The 20,952-nt window shown below is 49.2% G+C and overlaps 1 protein-coding gene across 2 annotated transcripts in view; it reads left to right on the forward strand.

The window, feature by feature from the left end:
• KMT2B (lysine methyltransferase 2B) overlaps positions 1-18,919 on the forward strand; it is a 63,246-nt gene extending 44,327 nt beyond the window's left edge. For both annotated transcript variants that reach the window (XM_081920470.1, XM_081920471.1), the window contains exons 21-37: positions 149-252; positions 989-1,126; positions 2,528-2,686; positions 2,912-3,032; positions 3,855-3,933; positions 7,293-7,453; positions 9,760-9,975; positions 11,170-12,694; positions 12,870-12,965; positions 13,054-13,160; positions 14,189-14,326; positions 14,636-14,710; positions 15,195-15,372; positions 16,128-16,235; positions 17,128-17,211; positions 17,420-17,549; positions 18,019-18,919. In XM_081920470.1, coding sequence (XP_081776596.1) covers positions 149-252; positions 989-1,126; positions 2,528-2,686; positions 2,912-3,032; positions 3,855-3,933; positions 7,293-7,453; positions 9,760-9,975; positions 11,170-12,694; positions 12,870-12,965; positions 13,054-13,160; positions 14,189-14,326; positions 14,636-14,710; positions 15,195-15,372; positions 16,128-16,235; positions 17,128-17,211; positions 17,420-17,549; positions 18,019-18,294 — 3,695 coding nt within the window. In that variant the 3' untranslated portion in view covers positions 18,295-18,919. The remainder of the gene's footprint in view (positions 1-148; positions 253-988; positions 1,127-2,527; positions 2,687-2,911; positions 3,033-3,854; positions 3,934-7,292; positions 7,454-9,759; positions 9,976-11,169; positions 12,695-12,869; positions 12,966-13,053; positions 13,161-14,188; positions 14,327-14,635; positions 14,711-15,194; positions 15,373-16,127; positions 16,236-17,127; positions 17,212-17,419; positions 17,550-18,018) is intronic.
• The last annotated feature ends 2,033 nt before the right edge of the window (positions 18,920-20,952 follow it).

Genomic DNA, 20,952 nt, shown 5'->3' on the forward strand with positions numbered 1-20,952 from the left:
CCAGAGATTCCCCACTCATGTTCTGCAAAGAAGATCTCTGTGTCCTTTCTGGAAGATGCTCTCTGAAGGGATGTTGTGGGGGGGAGGGGCTTCTTGCCCTCCAGTGGCTGGAGCTCGATGCCTAACCGCTTTCCTTCTCTCCCTGTAGCTGGGAAAGACTCAGAACATGCAGTGCTGCAGCAGCCGTTGGATGACCCTGAGGACAAGAGACAGTGTGCCTTGTGCCTCCAGTATGGAGATGCTCCTTCCAAGGTAAAACTACACCCTTCTGCTTTGGTAAAAACATAAGGACCATTCTGGATCAGGCCCAATGGCTTGTGCATCCTGGCATCCCTGTTCCCCACAATGGCCAGTCAGGAAGCCCAAAAGTAGGATGTGTGCATGACAGAGCCCTCCTGCTGCTGCTGTTGTTCCTCTAGTGCAGGAGTTGTCAACCTGGTCCCTACCGCCCACTAGTGGACATTTCAGGATTCTAGGTGGGCAGTAGGGGGTCCTGTGGCACAAGCCGAATCCTCCTTCCATTGAGCACTGGTGGGCGGTAAGGAAATTTTACCACCAAGAAAGATGCATTAGTGGGCAGTAGGTATAAAAAGGTTGCCTACCCCTGCTCTAGTGACTGGCATTCTCAGGCACACTGTCTCTCAGCCTGGAACTATGTAGCCATTGGGGCTAGTATCTTACCGATGGAAAGTGTCCTAGCTGCACCTTTTTGAGGCTATCTTGAGAGAATAAGGGGAGGACCAAATCCACTGGCTTTGTGTGGGAGGACCAAATCCCCTGGCTTTGTAGGGTGGTTTTGTTTTTTGTTGTGGAGGAGGCAGCTTAAATGGAGGATTGGACAGGGCCAGGAATTCTATAACCCCTGGATCCTGTCTCGTGTCCGGGAGGTGACCATCTGAACCCCTTGCAAATCCCTTCCTCGTGGCTAGACCTTGAGGTGTTGCCTTCCCCCTCCCTCTTCAACATGAGCTCTCTTCCTGCCCTCCAGGACGCAGGGAGGCTGCTGTACATTGGCCAGAACGAGTGGACGCACGTCAACTGTGCCATCTGGTCAGCCGAGGTCTTTGAGGAGAACGATGGCTCCCTGAAGAACGTGCATGCTGCCGTAGCCCGGGGTCGGCAAATGGTGAGTTGGGCTTATCTCCATTCAGCTCTGTAGAAGAGGGGATAGGACCAGACCCTCCTTGTGGCCAGTGCCAGATTTATGTATAAGCTAAACAAGCTATAGCTTAGGGCCCCACTCTCTTGGGGCCCCCCCAAAAAATTTAAAGGGATAAAAACCTGGATGTACATTTCCAAAATATAAGATAGCAAACAAACAAAATAAAACCTACATACAGCAAGCGTGTTTTGTGTTGTCCATAGACCTATTAGGTCCATAAATTACCATATAGCATATATTTAACACAAAAAACAGCGACAATTTGTTGTTGACAAAGGACAGCTGGACATATAAGGGGCCCCATTAACTTCAGTAGGTTAGAGCCTCATCAAACCTAAATCCAGCCCTTCTTGTGGCCTCAGTAGAATTCCCACTATGAGTGAGGGTCCTGAAAACACTGCACTTTACAAAGAAAGGCACTGCTGAATAGGGGCGGAGGAACTTTTATCCGTCCGCATTGCCACAATTCAAAGACACATTCCAGCCAGGTATTCAAGGAAGTGGGCATGGGAAGGGAGCCTCGTGAGAGTTGGAGTCAGGGGAGATGGGGCCAGAGCCTAAGGAGGGTTCTGTGGGCCAGATAGAGAGGCCTGGGGGCATTTGCTCTTGAACCCAAGGCCCCCCACCCCTGCTGTAGGGGACCAAACTAGCCTGCTCCTGAAGTGACCCACTGATGCTGCCCATATTTCAGCCTTAGTTTTGCAGTCACTGCTGCTCAAAACCTTTCTTTAAAAGTCGATTTCTGAGATTCTTGGTATGCTGAATTTTTCTCCAGTAATTGAATTTCCACAATTGCACACAGCATATGAATAGTGATGTGGACATGATGGTTTAACAGCTGTCCAGTCTTTTTCGTCAGCCAGATCGTATGTTCCCTTTACCCGCTTCATACTTTAGAGCCTGCACTTAAATTAAGAATCAGAACTCCTCTCCCTCCCACCCCCCCACCCCCCCCCGGCCAGGGTGGAGCTGAAAACTCCTTCCAAGTGTTCACTGCTGTGAGAACAGTGCTTGGATATTACTACAGATCTTATCAATCAACTAGAAAGTCCCAGCAAGACTGCATCGTCAACATGGCTGCTTTCTGCATCTGATTGCATTGATGTGTAGGGTGATCTTGATGATGAGGAAAAGAGAGGAAGGAATGGGGTGTTCGGAGTGCATGTTTGTCTCTATAATGTGTGTATAAATGCCCTCCCCAGATTACATCTTGGTCAGAAATGAATGCAGACTGATGATTTTGCTCCTTGGGGACATTTTGGCCCTCTGCGTCTTTGCTTAGTGCCACACACTTTATCCCTTGCCCTGCTGCAGTGGCGTTCCTTCCACACCTTTGACATACCTGTCTCTCCCCCCCCCCCTTAGCGCTGCGAACACTGTCAACGTACGGGGGCCACGGTTGGCTGCTGCCTCTCCGCATGCATCAGCAACTACCACTTCATGTGTGCTCGCCTCTGCCAGTGCACCTTCCAGGATGACAAGAAAGTCTTCTGCCAGAAGCACGTTGACCTCCTGGATGGGACGGTAAGTGGGGAGGGCACCATCAGGCTTCCTGTCGCCTCTGGGATGAGTGGGTCGTGGGTGGGACAGTTCTGTTAGGCCTGGCATCTTGAAAACCAGAGTTATGTCGTTGTCCCCCAGCAGCCCAAACATACGTACATGTAATTTTGCAGAGTTTTGTCTTCTGATGCTTGGTCACTGCAAATTGAATTTAAGAGGGTCCCTTGGCCATGTTGTCTGCCTTTTTAGGAGATAGTTGCTGAAGATGGGTTTGATGTCTTGCGCCGCGTCTACGTTGACTTTGAGGGCATCAGCTTTAAGAGGAAGTTCATGGTGGGCCTGGAGCCAGACACCATCAACATGATGATAGGTAATTATATGGGGACAGGGCAGGAGAGCAGCACTTTGCTATGCAAACACTGTGGTCCAGAGTAGATGGAACATGCAGGGAATAGGAGGGACCAGCTTGCTTCAGAATGGAGCGGAAGGATCTGCAACTGGAAATGGATTCATCACCGCTCTTTGCTCCTTGTATCTGTCACGTCTCTGTTCTGGCAGTGTCTGCGCTGGTTATCTCAAACACCAGCAAATAAGCTTGTTGTTAATACTTAATGGGAGCAGGGGGAGAGAGAGACAGGGAGGGCCTCGTCTACAAGGGAAAAAGTAAACTCTGAAACCATTGGGGTGGAGAAACATTTGTCCCCTCTGAACTATATCTTAGATTGCATCTTAGATTGCATAGTGCCAATGTCGACTAAGCCAACCCCTGTCTGTGTGCCTACACCTTGAGTTCCTGCATCTTGGCTAGGCCCATTCTGGGAACCCAGAAACTAACTTTCTTGGTTCCCTTGTAGACAGAGTGTAGGATGCCCTCATTTAGCCTCTCCAGAGGTGCCTAAAAGGCAGAAAATCTAAGCAACTATTCTTTATCCTTTCCCTTTGCTCATGCACTAATTACCATGGGACGCCGTCCATTGGGACACCCTCAGGTACAAACTCTGTTGAAACAGAGGCTTCTGCAGCAGAACTCTCCCCAGTGGATTGTATCCATTAGGTCTGATAGGTTTTTCTCTCTCTCATGCTCTGCCATCCGTAATAGCCTCTCTAACCCACATCCTGAGGCAACTGCCTTTCCGTTAGCCTCATTTTTGCTCTGTTTCTGGCTCTCTGCTCAGTGTGTTTCTGCTTCCAGGCTCCATGAAGATCGACAGCTTGGGGATGCTGACAGATCTGTCGGAGTGCGAGGGACGCCTCTTTCCCGTAGGCTACCAGTGAGTATCCGCATTAAAGTTGGTAGCAGCCTCACACCCACCTTAAGTGACAAAGGAAGAACAATCCCATGCTAGCTGTCCTGAGGATCGTCACCAGGGGAGCCATTATTGGGGGGGGTGTATGGATACGAGATGGCTTTTGGCTGGGGGTACCCAGAAGAAAAGGACTGGGCAACTGCTTCTGTGCCACACTGCTTCAAAATTCTCTGCCAGCTTTAGGAGTCCTCACAGCATTTGGGGCCATTCCTTCAGCTCTGATTTGGTCAATCATGAAGAGCAAGACCCAGTTTCCAAATTCGCATTGAGACCATGTTTTCCTCTGATCATACTAAAATCACATTTACTGAGTAAACAATGCTTGCCTGTTGCATTTGATTATGAGGTCGAAAGACCCTGAGCTCCTTTTTAGGCAGTCAAAATCCAAGAGCACTCAACACATGGAAGTAGATCCGGCTGCATTCACTGTGTGCCCAGGAATCCTGGATTTCACCAATGTGAAAAAGGGCTTAGGTGTCCTGGGTGGCCTTTAGACAGGCTGCTGCATTGACTGTCCACACCGATAGAGCTAATTGCACTCTTTCCAGGGAGCTGCACTCAGTCCTGGCTCCTGGATCTTAGCTGTGTGGTGCCTGCTTTTGCAAGCACTGGTTTGTTGCATCCACACTCCACATATTTGGGTATGGATGGATCTTGAGAGAGACACTCAAGAATTGAAAATTCACTTTGTGTCTGAAGCATCCCTTGGTGGTTTATGTACTGAACATTTTGAGTGTTTAATAGGAAGGGAGGTGTGTGTGAATGTCGCTCTTCTCTTAATACTGTATTAAATTAATGGTATCAGAAAACTTTCCCACTGTGGTTGCTGCTGTGCGGATGTTTGCAGCCCTCTGCATCCCTCAAGTAACCTCTCCAGAGGAAAAACTGCCCACCATTTGCCTTCCTTAAAAGGATTGTCATACAGTTTCCCATTTATAATAATTATGAGCTAGTGAAATAATAGAAATACATGTTTTAAAAAATCATTTCGATCCTTATTTTAGTCTAAACCCGTTCATTTTATCTGGCATGAAGGATTCTACTGAATAGATGCTGAAGCAGATACTATCTTAGCATGGATCAGCTTCCGTTTACGCCATCCTCTTGGCAGGGTGGCTCAAGAGAAGGGAGGGACTTGATCCTCCTCATCTCCTTGGGAGCTTTCAGCACGTTTCTTATGGTTAAAGCATCACCTGCTACGGTGATGGCGAGTGTGAAACCAGAGTGTGGTCATTATTCCAAGTGGATTAATGCACAGTGTGGTGTGTTTAGGTATCTGCACACATGGCATGGGGGATTATTTGCAACCACTCTTTTCCTTCCCTCCCATTTTTTAAATTTTACCAATTGGAAAATGCTTGTAAATGATCTGTTCCCCCCCCTTTAATGTGAATGAGGGCTGTGTAGGATGCAGTTCAGGATGCTCTGCATCTCACAGCAGCCAATCAGATATTGCGTAGTCACCTGTAACGACATATGAGATTTGTAGCATAATGCAGCTACATGGGTCACAGCAGCCTTTGCCAAGCTGGTGCCCTCCAGATGTTTTTAACTACAACTCCCAGCCAGATGCTGGGAGTTGGTGAAGGCTGGCTTTCAGGTCCCTACCCAGAAAGCTTCTAAATAGCTAACATCTTTTAAATTTGCTGTTGCAACATTTATTCCCCAACTTTCCTCCAGAGAGCTCAAGTTGGAGCACATGGTTCTTGTTATCCTCCTGACAACTCTCTGAAGTAGATTAGAGTGGGAGTTGGAGACACCCAGTGATCTTCATGGCCTAGTGGAGATTTGTACTCTGGTCGGCAAGGTCCTAGACCCAAAACTCTATAGTCATCACATCACATTGGCACTCAGCATATTCCCCAGCTGTCAGAATCCACTCTTGCAACTGTGCAGAAGGATGGGCCTTGGTTTGATCAGCTGCCATGTAGATTGTTTAAAAGCTCCATAACAACCAGAACCAGAAAGCCGCCTTTCTCCTTTGCCCTCTCCACAGTCTTCTCTCATTTGCTTCTTGCTGTGTTCCGTCTAGCAAGAGCCATGGAAGTGTCTCCCGTTTAATTCTGCAGGATTTTGCCAGACTTGGGAAGAGTTTCCCTGCTTTTGACAAAGGACAAAAGATCCTTGCGATCTTTTGCAGTAGCACACACAACCTGGGAAACTTGTTTTTCAGCAGGTATCACTTTCCCTTTCTTTAAAAGGGCAATGCATGTCTCTACCTGAGGCCTGGGTGCCAACATGTCTGCTTCCACTTCTGAGGTGCTCATATGAAGGTTGACAGCCATTCTCATGCCAGTGCCCTGCAATTGTGGACTGTGATGCACAAAGATAGCTGCTCTTTACACAGCCTCTGAAAATGTTTTCCTGGTTGTGTGCCTTCCCTCTGGCTCTTTAAATGTTTGCTTTCTGGAACTGCACTTGGCGTCCATCTGGGAAAAGCAAATCAAATGTCACATGAAAATCTCTGATGCTTGCTTCCTCTCTGCTGGTCAGGGATGCAGAAATGAGAGAAGTTCTTTTTCTTCTTCTCTGAAGTGTGAATTGCTCTCTCTCTTCCTGCCTTCCCCAAAATGGTGGTCGCCGGATGTTTTGGACCAACTCCTATCAGTCCCTGACCAGCACAGCTGAAGGGATATGCCTTCTGAAACATCTGGAGCCCACCAGGTTGGAGAAGGCTGAATTATCTGCTGGAATGTGCCAACAAACATTCACAAATCGGTTTTGCAAAACCTTGTTACCTGTTTATGGATAATCTGCTCCACCCATGGTGAACCATCTAAAGGCCCTACCCAAAGAATGGAGAACCTGTGGCCTCATCTGTGAGGTCAGGCTCCAACTCCCTATCATCCCCAGCCAGCGTGACCAGTGGTCAAGGATGATGGGTGTTGTAGTTCAATAGCTTCTGGAGGGCCACAGGTTCCCCATCCTTAATTCAAATGCCCTAACTGCTAGGCATTTGCCAACAAGGATCGGTGACCACTTGGTTGCAAAGGGGGCTGGTCCATTGGGGCAAATGGGGCACTGCCTCACCAACCTTCACCTTGAGGTCTCCTAGCCCACCTGTGGCCTTACTTGCAACCAGTCCAAAGGGTGGCTCTGGCTGTCTTGCTTCTTGCACCTTTGCCTCAGCATTACCCATGTACAACTAAGTAGGGGCAGGTGCAAAACTTAGTTGGCTCTGCCAATCATTGGTTCCACTTACTGTTGGACTCCTTGCTTTCCTCCCAGCAATCCTGTGCCACTGCTTTGAGCAAAGAGCCCCATGGCAGCTAGAAGGCGATTCTGATGAGACTGCCTTTGTGTTCCTTCCACCACCACCCCAGGTGTTCCCGTATTTATTGGAGCACGGTGGATGCCCGCAAGCAGTGCTGGTACAAGTGTCGCGTCCTGGAGTACCGGCCGAAGCTGAGTCAAGAGGAGCCTGATGCCTCGGGAGTGCAGGAGGAGAACCACACGATAGTGCACAGCCCAGCTGTCCCTGCCGGTAAGGGGATCTGGGATGTGCAGCTGGGCTGGCTTTTGGATACCGTCATCCTCTCCATCTGCAGTAGGAAGTCAGGGTGGCGATAAGTTTTCCTGCCCACTTGCATGTTGTGGGGGGACTCTCTGCATCCAGCTTGGCCTGACAAAGAGGTTTAAAGTCAAACCCTTTAAGCCAGTTTACTGGTTAAGCTACTTCTCTGGGGCAAATAACCACCCTTTATTGGAGTTTACTAGTCCATCCTTTCTGCTCAAAACCAGAATACAGTCATACCTTGGTTGCCAAATGCCTTGGAACTTGTACGTTTTGGCTCCCGAACGGTCAAAAACTGGAAGTGATTGTTCCAGTTTTCGAATGATTTTCGGAAGCCGAACATCCGGCACAGCTTCTGATTGAGTGCAGGAAGCTCCTGCAGCCAATCAGCCTTGGTTTTTTTTTAATAATAATTTTTATTGATTTTCCAACACAAATTAAAAAACAAAACAACGCACAATACATAGACAAACAAAACATATAAACATGTATAATTTCAAAACCTCTTTTTCATAAACCTTACTTCCCAGACTTCCCCTTACCTCCCCTTTTCTGCATCCCTGTTTTAAAATTTCTTCAACAACCCCTCACTTCAATTTAACTAATTGCTCATTTTCTTTTTTTAGCTTCTTCTCATACTTAGTCAATTGCAGCTGTAATTCTATATTTTTTCCTTTCCCTTGACATTTTAGCACTTATTAATTTTACAACAGTTCTTGAGATATACTTTAAATTTCTTCCAATCTTCTTCCACCGTCTCTTTTTCTTGGTCACGGATTCTGCCCGTCATCTCCGCCAATCCCATGTAGTCAATCACCTTCGTCTGCCATTCTTCCAGTGTGGGTAGTTCTTGTGTTTTCCAATACTTTGCTAAAAGAATCCTTGCTGCTGTGGTAGCATACATAAAAAACGTCCTATCCTTCCTTGACACCAATTGGCCAACCATGCCCAGGAGAAATGCCTCTGGTTTCTTATGAAAAGTACATTTAAGTACCTTCTTAATTTCATTATAAATCATTTCCCAGAAGGCTTTAATCCTCGGGCAAGTCCACCAAAGGTGATAAAAGGTACCTTCAGTCGCGTTACATTTCCAACATTTATTATTGGGCAGATGGTAAATTTTTGCAAGCTTGACTGGGGTCATGTACCACCTATAAATCGTTTTCATAATATTTTCTCTTAAGGCATTGCATGCCGTGAATTTTATACCGGTGGTCCATAACTGTTCCCAGTCAGCAAACATAATGTCATAACCAATGTCTTGTGCCCATTTGATCATAGCTGATTTAACTGTCTCATCTAGTGTACTCCACTTCAACAGCAGGTTATACATTCTTGACAAATTCTTAGCATTGGGTTCTAACAGTTCTGTTTCTAATTTTGATCTCTCCATCTGGAAGCCAATTTTCCTGTCTTGTTTAAACACCTCCATTATTTGATGGTAATGAAGCCAATCTCGTACTTTAGACTTCATTTTTTCATAACTCTGCAATTTAATTGTTCCACTCTCTTGCTCTAAAATTTCACAGTATTTTGGCCATTTCGATTCCATATTAAGTTTTTTCACTTCCTTTGCTTCCATTGGTGACAGCCACCTAGGGGTTTTATTTTCCAACAAGTCCTTATATCGAATCCAAACATTGTATAGTGCTTTCCTGACAATATGGTTTTTAAATCCTTTATGAGTTTTTACCTTGTCATACCATATATATGCATGCCAACCAAATCTGTTATCAAAACCTTCCAAGTCCAAAATGTCTTGGACTCTTGGTTTTGGAACGGACTCCCAGAACGCATTTTGTTTGAGAACCAAGGTTTGGGTTGGGGCCTGTCGCCCTTCAAAGTTTATGGGCTCCAACTCCCATAAGTGGGGGGGGGGGTGCTGGGAGAGAAAAATACAGTGGTGCCTTGCAAGACGAAAATAATCCGTTCCGCGATTCTCTTCGTCTAGTGGTTTTTTCGTCTTGCGAAGCAACCCCATAGGGAAATTCGTTTTGCGAAGCGCCTCCAAAACGGAAAACCCTTTCGTCTAGCGGGTTTTTCGTCTTGCGAGGCGTTCGTCTTGCGGGGCACCACTGTAAGAGCAAATGTATATAAGAGTACAGGTCTTCAGCCCATGTAGACCAAATGGGCAAATAATCTGTTCTGGAATAAGGCAGTTTTCTTGGTTCTGTGCTGTCTTTTCTCAGCACAAAGCCCACAGTAAGGGTTGCCGGCTTCTGGGCGCTGCTATTGCCATGCATGGTCTCTTGTCATGTGCCTTTTCATGTTTTCAGATCCTAAACTTGGGAACGAGCACCTTCAGGATGTGCCCCCTCCACTGCCGTCGCTGGAGCGCCACTCCCCCGCGCAGAACCCAGGGCCTCTGCCACCCCCGGAGTCTGCGGCCTCCAAACACAGGTCTCTCACTGGAGCTCGCATCAAAGTGCCCAACTACTCCCCTACTCGACGACCCATAAGTGGGGTGTCATCCCGCCCGCTGCCTTCTCCTGGTGAGTAGCTTCAAGGCCACGTAGGCAGCACAGAGACAAGAGGGTCTGAAACGGAGGCCAGCAGCTGGATGCTCCAGGGCCACTTAGAATCATAGAATCATAGAGTTGGAAGAGACCACAAGGGCCATCGAGTCCAACCCCCTGCCAAGCAGGAAACGCCATCAGAGCACTCCTGACATAGCCTCTGCTTGTTGTCAAGCCTCAGCTTAAAGACCTCCAAAGAAGGAGACTCCACCACACCCCTTGGCAGCAAATTCCACTGTTGAACAGCTCTTACTGTCAGGAAGTTCTTCCTAATGTTTAGGTGGAATCTTCTTTCTTGTAGTTTGGATCCATTGCTCCATGTCCGCTTCTCTGGAGCAGCAGAAAACAACCTTTCTCCCTTCTTGCTTTGAAACAAGGCTAATGGAACAGGAGAAGCAGGAGAGGAGCATTAGCGAGTGCAGGGAGAATGGGGCATGAGCCCATTGGTGATCAGAGATGGGGAGAGGTTCTGACACGCCTGTGCTCTGCTGCATTCCTTTGCATGTGGGTTGTGATATTGTTGTGTCTGAGTGGTTGGCTGATAGAGAGGGTGTTTGAGGTAGACCCTGGGAAGCCCTTGCCAGTCAGCGTAGACCAGGGGTGAGGAACTGCAATGGCTGCATTCCTTTCTGAGCAACTTTCCAAAGACCACACAACTGGGGTTGGGGGGCAGAGGCAAATATGGGCAGAGCAATTTTGCCTTTGTTCAGTAGGCCGGTTTCTACATACACAAACACCTCTTTCTATCCAGAGGCCTTACCAGAGTCTAAGGGCACATTCCAGCTGGGCAAAAGCACTCTGGGTGTGGAATGGGGCCAGCGATAGAATTGTAGAGTTGAAAGGGGACCCTGAGGGTCATCAAGTCCAACCCCCTACATCCATGACAAATGGCCATCCATGTGTTGCCTGAGGAGTGTTCCCAGAGACAGAGGCCTGGAAGGTGGCATTCAGACCCCCGGCCTTCCCCATCCCAATACTGAGCTAGACAGACACAGTGCTCTGACTCCAAACATAGGAAGCCGCTGTCTACTAGGTTCCTAAAAAGTTGCAAGTTATCTCATTGGGGGGGGGGGAGGCGAGTTGTTCCCTGTGTGGCTAGTGCATTTGTGCATCTGCCTGTTTTGCTTCCCACCCCCTGTTGACATGCTCTTCCTGTTCCCTCCACCACAGGAAGCGCATCATCCATGTCCCACCACATCTTGACGGTGGGCGACCCCGACTTTCCCCCTCCACGCCGCACGCAGCGCCTCAGCCCCCTGTCTCCCAGCAGCATCCCCCACGCCCGACGCTCCCCCCTCCCACCGCAAGCCGCTGCTAGCAACAGGACTAGTCCCCCCAGCACCTCTCTCAGGGCCATGCCGCCTCTCCCGGACAACCCCCTGGCGGGGAGCGGCTTCAGGCATACTTCTACCTCGGACGGGCAGCGCCCCCTACCTACCTCACCCCCTCCCTCGCCCCCACCCGTCCCGCCAGAGCTGGCTTTCGAGCTCAATGTCTCCGACCTGGAGTTTGACGACAGCCTCCTGGACGAGCCTTTCCAGGAGGAGGAGCTGGGCGTGCCGCGAGCCTGCCCCTCGCCCAGCCTGGAGCTGCCCCAGCTGGACGGCCTGGGCGACGGCGAGAGCGAGGAGGAAGGGGAGGCCAGCCGCTACTTCCGCTTCCCCCGCACGGTGGTCACCCGGGAGCCGCCCCTGCCTCCGTACCCACTGGACCTCCCTCTGCCCCACATCCACCAGCTCGACGGCATCGACGACGGGACCGACAGCGAGGCGGACGGGGCAGGGGGCCACCCTCCGGCCAAGGGCAAGCAAACGGAGCCCAGAGTCGAACGGGAGCTGGCTGGCCCTGCTCCTGCACCGGAGGACCTGCCCTCGGACATTGTGGACTTCGTCCTGAAGAATATGGACACGCCGGAGAGCAAGGCGCCGCTCTCCTCCTGCCTCAACCAGGCGGCCTCGCTGCCACCAGCACCCCCTACCTCTGCCAGCCTCAACGGCACCGAGGCAGCCCGCCCCAGCCCTGCTCCAGACCTGGCCCCGACCCTGGCTTGTGCCCAGGTGCCAGGCACCACTGAGGTCAAACTGCTGGGACCCGAGGGGCAGCTGCCCGGCTCCAGAATCATCCTCGTGAACAAGCTGGGACAAGTGTGCATGAAAGTGCAGGGGGAGGAAGGCGCCTTGAGCACCCCGGACGGGGAGCAGGCCTCTGGCTGCAAGGCCGTACCAAGCCCAGCGCCGCCACCTCCTGCGCCCGTGCCCAACCTTGGCACAGTCATATTGCGAGCACCCCTGGGCCTCACCTCCAGCCCTTTGCCCACGTGGACCATCCGGGGCCCGGTGCTCAGCATGGTGCCCATGATGAACGTCGTGGGCACCGCCCCTCAGGCCGTCGGAGGGGGCCAGCTGGCACTGGGCACTCCAGCTCTGGTGACGCCCTCGTTGGGGATCCCACAGACGTGTCTACTTCAGCCAGTGGCTGTGAATTCTGGCGTGCTCAGCATCCCCGGTTTGGTGTCCTTGCCGGGCCCCCGACCGGCCATCCGGGTCAAGAGGGTCTCCACCTTCGTCGGAAGCATGCCTCTCAAGAAGGCCAAGGTGGACGGCGCCAACGAAGAGGAGCCGCTGCCCGTGTCGCCCACCGTCACGCCGGATCACTTGGTGAATAACTGCATTTCTGGCAGCACGGCGGGCTCAGGGTAAGCGCAAGCATGTGATCTCCACACTCTTAAGCATGGGAGGGCTAAGGAGAAGGAGTGGTCTTTTGTGGGTTTGTACTTCAGGCCAAGCATGGCTTCTCTGGATTCTTCTGGGTAGCCCCCAAGCTGTGTGTTTTGTTTGTGCCCGTGTTCATAAGACCTTCTTCCCCTGCAGCATGGGAAGGGTGCGGATGAAGACCCCCACAGCCAAGGGCGTCCTTGACCTGGATGCGCTCAAAGAGGAGGCAGGCGCTGTCGGCGAGAGTGAGCTGTGAGTGTGCGGTTGGAGGCTGCGGGATCCTGTTCCTTGCCTGCCGCAGGGTTTTTAAAGCAGCCCTTCTTTCTTTCATGCCCCGCAGGTCTCCAATGGACCATTCGCCCTCCCTCGCAGCGTTACATTCCCATCCTGGAACGCCAGAACCAAACCAAGAGGCTCTGTTGGAGCCAGTCTGGCATAGATATGCAGGTACTGGGGTGTCTTGCCTGCCCCGCTCTGCCTTCGAAATAAGGGTGGTCGGTACTGAGCTGGGAGGCTGTGGGCTGGCTCCGGGCGTACAGAACCAGGGATTAAATGTCCACATTTGCTTTATGGGGCAAATCACTGTGCACGTGGTACTAAGAGCCAGGGTGGTGTGGCGGTTGAGTGTGTTGGATTAAGACCAGGGAGACTTGAGTTCAAACCTCACTCATCCCTGTAACTTACTGCAAGTCATTCTCTCTCATCCTAACCTACCTCACAGGGTAGTTGTGGAGATTGGGGGTGGGACGAAGGAAGAGACAAGATAGAAATATAATAAAGCATTAAGCAGCTATATATCTCTTGTTCATTTGTTTTTAATGGTGTGGGCAGCTACCCCTTTCAAGTTCCCTTTAGAGATGTGTATCCCTAATCCCTACATCAGATTTTATTCACACCAGGTTTCTCCGGTGTGAAATCCCTCCCCAGCTGTCTGGACCATTGTTCAGTATAATATAATTTTATTCTCAAATTTATATTTGTTATGTGGTACGTGGCTCTGGTGCGTTTTATGTTAAGCAGTATATAAATTTGTGCAATAAATAAAAATAAGATAAATGGTGTTATATATACACAGTTGCCTTTTGTAAGCTGCTCTGGGAGACTGTAACAAAGGCACGGAATATGAATGCTGTAAATCAGTTTCTATACAGAAAGTGGGTTGTATCCAAGCTCTGCTCAATGTAGACCCTTCACAATGAACGGATCTGTCTAGTCATGTACATTAATTTCAATGGGGCTACTCTTAAATGTGACTAAGGATACGGACTGCAGTGTTCCAGCCTGCATACCAGAGTTCAGAAAGTGAATCCTGGACCTGACAGGTCTCTGCTTTGTGAGCTTGGGTTTTTATTTTAACCCTGCTGTAAGTCTGTTCCTTCCTGTGAATTAAGCCCTTTCCCACAGATGATGACTCCACGACAGCAGAGCTAATACGCCTGTGCCTCCTGCTCCCCCCCTTTTTTCTCCCCTCCCAGGGGATCTCTCCAGCTCAGACGAGGACAATCTGAAGCAGGAGGACAAAGAGAATGAGATGCCCCGCAAAACGCAGCCCCACCTGTGCTTTGAGATCACCAGCGAGGACGGCTTCAATGTGCAGGCTGACAGCATAGATGGTGAGGGGGAGAGAATCGCCTCGGTGGTAACGTTCCTTTGAACCTCTAGCCTCTCAGCTGGCTGGCTATAGTTGTGCTGCTGAGGCTGCTGGAAAGAGGGACACACTCCACACAACTGGGAGATTGTTTTTCTCCCAGGTACAAGCAGGAATTGTGTTATGCCTTGCTCAGGGAAGCCATAAGAGACTCTGTGGAACAGCAGCACCTTGGACCTCCTTTACCCAGTGATACCCTTCTGATAATTATTTTGCTTTGGGTCAGATGCCTGCCTCTTACAGAGTAAATCACGATTGCCTTCTCCATATTTAGGTGCCTGGAAAGCAGTGATTGAGAAGATTCAGGAGGCCCGCACCAATGCCCGGCTCAAGCACCTCTCCTTTGCAGGTAATAAGGTCCTGTTTGAAGGCTTCCGATGGGCATCTGCCTGGCTGCTGTGGATGTCGGACTAGAAGGGCCTTAGGCCAGATCTGACAGGACTCTTACTTGGTTCATAGGTTGTTCTGTTCTGGCTGGAAATTACTTTACAGCTCCCAGGCTAGCCTACCAGCCTTTTGGTTTTTTCAGTTCAAGGCCCAGAGACAATAGAAAGGGGAACAATCTCTGGGAGCAGAAAACTGCCCAGAATAGCTGCTCCAGAAGAGGGAAGACTATAAGCATAGGAGCTGTACAGAGGTTCCAAATAAATAAGAGAGCAGATGATGTAGAAAATCAGAAGCTGGAAAAAGTACATCAAGAAAGCAAAATGTCGTGATTTGCGTTGGGGAGGAGGTTTCTGGGGCTCTTCGGAAGCTTTGGGATAGGACTGGTTGTCTTGCACTGAAAGGGTGACTGGGTGCTGAATTTTAGGTATTATTGACTTTCCTGGCAGGGATGAACGGCGTGCGGCTGTTAGGGATGCACCACGATGCCGTCATCTTTCTGGTGGAACAGCTGTATGGTGCCAAGGCCTGCCACAAATACAAGTTCCGGTACCACCAGCATGAAGGCGAGGAGGAGGAGCTTCCGCTCAACCCTCATGGCTGCGCCCGAGCAGAAGTCTATGTCAGGTGAGGAATGGGCTTGCTTTCTCTCTGGGGAGTAGGAGTGGACTGCAAATTTCTCTACCACCCTTTATCCGTGGATCACGGGGCAGCTTACAATATACCAGTTGGATCACACACCTCTCTGGGATTTGCAGGTCGGTTGCAGTGTGCAAAAGGTGTGTGCAATCATATATATTTTACGTTAAAGAAAAGAGTTCAAAATGCATATTTTACAGATGAATGCATTGAAAAGATTGATACAGATGCATTAATTTGTATAATTTGTTGCGAACTGCCCTGAGATCTATGGGTATAGGGCGGTACAGAAATTGAATAAAAAATAAAAAGTAATCAAAATATTTATTTTGTGTTCTTTTAGATAAAATGTGAATTTCTGTGCATTTTTACACACTGAAACTACTGCAAAAGTGCATACAAAATGCATACAATTTAAATGCAGACAAATAATAATAATAATATCTGCACAAAACAGGAATGACCTATAATTGAGACCAGTTGGGGCAGAATTTGGCTGCCCAGTCCATCTGTTACAGTTCCCATGATCCCATGTCATTTGCAGCTGATGGGATTTGTAGTCCAGAAACATATGGTGGGTCACCGATTCACTCCTTATTCCTAAATTGCATGCTTGCCTGGGTTGTATTGCAGCAAAAGGAGTAGGTGGAAATGCGGATAGTGTTACAGATAGTGTTTAAAAGAGAGAAGAGCAGGGAACCCAGAGGCCTTCTGAGATGGGCAGCCCTCCACTTCTTTTGCAGGAAATGCACTTTTGATATGTTCAACTTTCTGGCATCGCAACATCGTGTGCTTCCTGAGGGAGGCCCTTACGACGAAGAGGAAGATGAAGTGCAGCTCAAGTCCACCAGGTAAGAAGACGCCTGGCTTCTGCTGTCCTGAAGCTGGTCAGTCTTGACTTTGTCCCTTCATAGGGTAGGCTGTGAAAACTCAGCATTTGGTAATATGAATCTGATTAGATAATGCCCATGCCGTGTGTACTGCTAGGGAAGCTTTTAAAAACAGACCCTTCTCCTCTTCAGCCTGTGAAGCTCATGAGTTATAAAATTTCCAAGAGGATCGTTTTTCTCCAAAGCACCTAGAAATAGGGGCCCATGTTTCCTTGCCCAGATCTCATTTCTACTTGATTAAAATGCATTGCTTGCTTGTAGTCAGTTGTCTTTCGGCTCTCTAGCCAGATTTATGTAATAAAGGTGATTACCTGCTTTCCAGCACCAGCTTTTTTTGCTGCCAAGGAAGCCCAGTTAGCCCAAATTAGCATTGACCCAAAAAACAGGAGAGCTCACATACCCCGCAGAGAATATCCTGGGGAGGGCCATAGCTCAGTGATACAGCATCGGTTTTGCATGCAGGTCCCCAGTTCAGTCTCAAGGCATCTCCAGCTAGGGCGGGAAGAGACCTTTTCTGAAATCCTGGAGAGCTGTTGCCAATCAGTGTGAGCAATATTGAGCTAAATGGGCTGGTGCATAAGGCAGTTTCCTACGTTTCAGGAATTCCTCCCTCCAGAAGGGAAACTTTACTGTCCATTCCCACAATTTGTGCCGTGATGTGGTGCTGCTGCTACTCAAGTTTTCTTCTCCATCACTTTTAAAACTGTCGTGCTGCACCCTAAACATCTGATTTTCGTCCTTGTGATTCTTGCTCGGAATCTGTCCATCTTGAATCCATTTTTACTGTCAAGGCAGCCACACTCTCGTTTGGCAGAAGGTTCTAAGTCTAGTCTGGTCTCCACTTCTTCCTTAGGCGAGCCACCAGCCTGGAGCTACCCATGGCCATGCGGTTTCGGCACCTGAAGAAAACCTCCAAGGAAGCTGTGGGCGTCTACAGGTAACAAGGGCAGCTGCTGCTGCTGCTTGCTTGAATCCTTGGCCATGGCCTTCCTAAAGAGGCCACTTTGTACAGAGAAGCTCCCTGCTCCACACTCGTCTCCAGGATGAACCTGAAAAAGAAACAGAGAGTACCCAGTGGCTGGCCCATCTTTGGCCTGCCTTGTTAACTCTCTTAATGCTGATCTGTATCTTTCTCCCCACTCCAGGTCAGCCATCCACGGCCGGGGCCTGTTCTGCAAGCGGAATATTGATGCAGGCGAGATGGTGATCGAATACTCTGGCATCGTGATCCGCTCGGTGCTGACAGACAAGCGCGAAAAGTACTATGACAGCAAGGTACTGAATCAAGAGAATTGTAGAGTTGGAAGGGACCTTGAGGGTCTTCTGGTCCAATCCACTGCAATGCAGGAATCTTTTGCCCAGCGTGGGGCTCAAACCCACGAGCCTGAAATTGAAAGTCTCATTCTCTACTGAGCTGATGGTCAAGGGAGCAGGGAGTCCATGATTGAGTTGAGGACAGGGTATAAATCAGGCATAGGCAAACTCGGCCCTCCAGGTGTTTTGGGACTACAACTCCCATCAACCCTAGCTAACACGACAAGTGGTCTGGGATGAAGGGAGTTGTAGTCCCAAAACATCTGGAGGGCAGAGGTTGCCTATGCCTGGTATAAATAATAAAACAACAACAACAATTATTATTATTATTATTATTATTATTATTATTAACAGGACCAGTGGAGGAGGGAGGAGCTGGGCTCCCCAAATCGTCTCACTAATCTGAGCTCTCTTTTTCTCATCCCGACAGGGCATAGGCTGCTACATGTTCCGCATTGACGACTTTGACGTGGTGGACGCCACGATGCACGGCAACGCCGCCCGCTTCATCAACCACTCCTGCGAGCCCAACTGCTACTCACGGGTCATCCACGTGGAGGGCCAGAAGCACATCGTCATCTTTGCCCTGCGACGCATCTTCCGGGGCGAAGAACTCACCTACGACTACAAATTCCCCATTGAGGACGCTGGCAGCAAGCTCCCTTGCAACTGCGGGGCCAAGCGCTGCCGCCGTTTTCTCAACTGAGAGGCATTTTTTTGACCCGTGACCTGATTCCTCAGCTCTGTACCTTTCTCCCAGCCTGGCGTCAGTGAGGGGGACACCAAGAGGCATGTCGGGAGCTTACCCACCTCACTGTAGCTTTCCAAGTGGGTTGCTGCAGGACTGACTCGTCCCCTTAGTTCCCTGAGGCTTGGAAATGGCTCATCTCCCAGGAGCATCAGTGATGCCCGTTTTGTCTGGGAAGAGGGGATGCTCTTGGCAGTGGACCTGTCTGTGGCTTGAAATTATGGCAAGCAGAGATATGGGGCAAGAGTGGGAAGGGTAGTCCTCCCTGGTTCCTTATCTGTGCCCGTCTGCTTCGTAGACCTGATTTTCTTTCCCTCTCCCTTGTGGGGTGAGAACAACTTTTTCTTTAATTTTGTACTTCTAACTTTTGTGATTCTCTTTCCTTTCCTGCTAAGGCTTTCTCTTTTAAAGTTAAAAAACAAAAAAAAAAACATCAAACCCAGGAGGATGTAAATATTTGTACAAATTTCTAAACCTGTTTATTTTCTATGCACTTTTTTATTTAAGATGCTCAGTCAACTCAGACGGTAAAGGGTTGGATTCTTGTTGGTATAATTTTAAATAAAACGCAATTTTGACACAAGACTGTCACATGGCTTCCGTTGCAGCCTGAAGGAGGGGGCGGGGAGTGTGTTTGCGTGTAAACAACAAAGCCCATCCATCTGCAAATGGAGACAGCAACCATCTAGTGATTTCATATCAAAACTCTTTGATTCCAAAATGCAAAGGCACTGGCTGTCTTACATGTTCCAGAGCTTTACATATGAGCTCCCCAAAAATATAGTGGTGCACTGCCCGTGTTGATTATGCGTTTGTACTGCACACATTAATGGTGGAGTCCACATAGATCCATATCTAATGGCCTACTCCTTTCCAGAAGAGTGGCCAAGAAAATAAAAATAGAACCATTTATAGAGCCCCTTATGCGATTTGTTTGCTGAGTTCCCGTAGAAAGCACTTAGAACAGTCAGGTCGGGTACCTCCATCTCATTGGCTACCTCCCCATTTTGCCTGAGAGGCTCTTTTGTGCAGGCCACACCCACCCACCCAACACCTGACATATCTGACTTCAGGTGTGAGGGCAGGTAAGAGCAGGATTTCAAATGAAGAACTAGGAGCTTGGAGAAGTCCTTGCAACGTGGACTTCAAAGTGCAGCATCACCTGCCTGGACTGCCAGGGTTGAAGAGGGAAAGATCTGGCCCAGCAGCCAAAAATGTGCCCTACAGAGATTTGGGGGGGGGGGGTTCAAAGGCTGCTTTTCTAGATACTGGGTGTGGGACAGAGTTAAGTAGTTAAGGAACAGGCCCTGCCAATGTCTGATGCCTGGTGTGGCTGTGGGGTGGGGAATGAGGGTTACGCCCTAAAGAGGTCCCTCATAAGGAACTTAACTGTGAGGGTTTAGAAAATGATAATGTTACCTTAACCATACTTTGCTTGTAGTATAATTCATTCTCAAAATTATGATGCACCTTGCATCTAACGTGCGTCAATAAGGAGCAGGTGGCAAGTCTATGGGGAAGTGCACTTTACACATGCTCAGGAACATACTTCCTATCTGAAATCTGATTGTGAGGCAGAAGCAGGAGAAAAGCCAATAGGTGTTCAGGTTTCGCCTCCTCTTTGTTGGCAAAAACGTGGCATAGCAAGAAGCAGCTTTGGTCCTGCACAGCGTTTTACCTTTAAAATCACAAAATACGGAAAGGAAGAGCTGCTCGTGTCACTATTTCGCCATCTGGTGGGTTGAGGCGGTAGGGCTTTGTTGTTGTTTAGTCGTGTCCGACTCTTCGTGACCCCCTGGACGAGAGCACACCAGGCACTCCTGTCTTGCACTGCCTCCCGCAGTTTGGTCAAACTCATGCTGGTAGCTTCGAGAACACTGTCCAACCATCTCGTCCTCTGTCTTCCCCTTCTCCTTGTGCCCTCCATCTTTCCCAGCATCAGGGTCTTTTCCAGGGAGTCTTCTCTTCTCATGAGGTGGCCAAAGTATTGGAGCCTCAGCTTCATGATCTGTCCTTCCAGTGAGCACTCAGGGCTGATTTCCTTAAGAATGGATAGGTTTGATCTTCTTGCAGTCCATGGGACTCTCAAGAGTCTCCTCCAGCACCATAATTCAAAAGCATCAATTTTTTGGCGATCAGCCTTCTTTATGGTCCAGCTCTCACTTCCATACATCACTACTGGGAAAACCATGGCTTTAACTATACGGACCTTTGTTTGCAAGGTTGGTCGGGCTTTGAGGAACTACAACTCCCAGCAAGCTCTTGGCCCCTGCTCCCTATTATCCGCCGCAAATAAGTATATCCCAGCATGCGCTGCGGCAGGGCGTTGTTTTGAACCGTAGACTTAAAATGACAGACGCGTCGTGTCTGAATGCTGTGAGCTCGTCTTCGGAGGTCGGGATGCCGCAGCTTGCAAACTAGGGAAATTTAGGAATTGAGCAGGCTGCTGTCCCTCAAGCAAAAATGAGCAGCAGAGATGAGAGTTCGCGCTCTAATTAACTCAGGTCTTATTGTGTGTAGGGTTTTATATATATATATATATTAAAAAGTGAGCCTTAGGAAAAGCGCAATGCATCTGCATGCAGGTCCCTGGAGTTGAAAGTCCTGCTTTCAACG

Source organism: Podarcis melisellensis, assembly GCF_964234715.1.
Source record: "Podarcis melisellensis genome assembly, chromosome: 8".
Taxonomy (NCBI): domain Eukaryota; kingdom Metazoa; phylum Chordata; class Lepidosauria; order Squamata; family Lacertidae; genus Podarcis; species Podarcis melisellensis.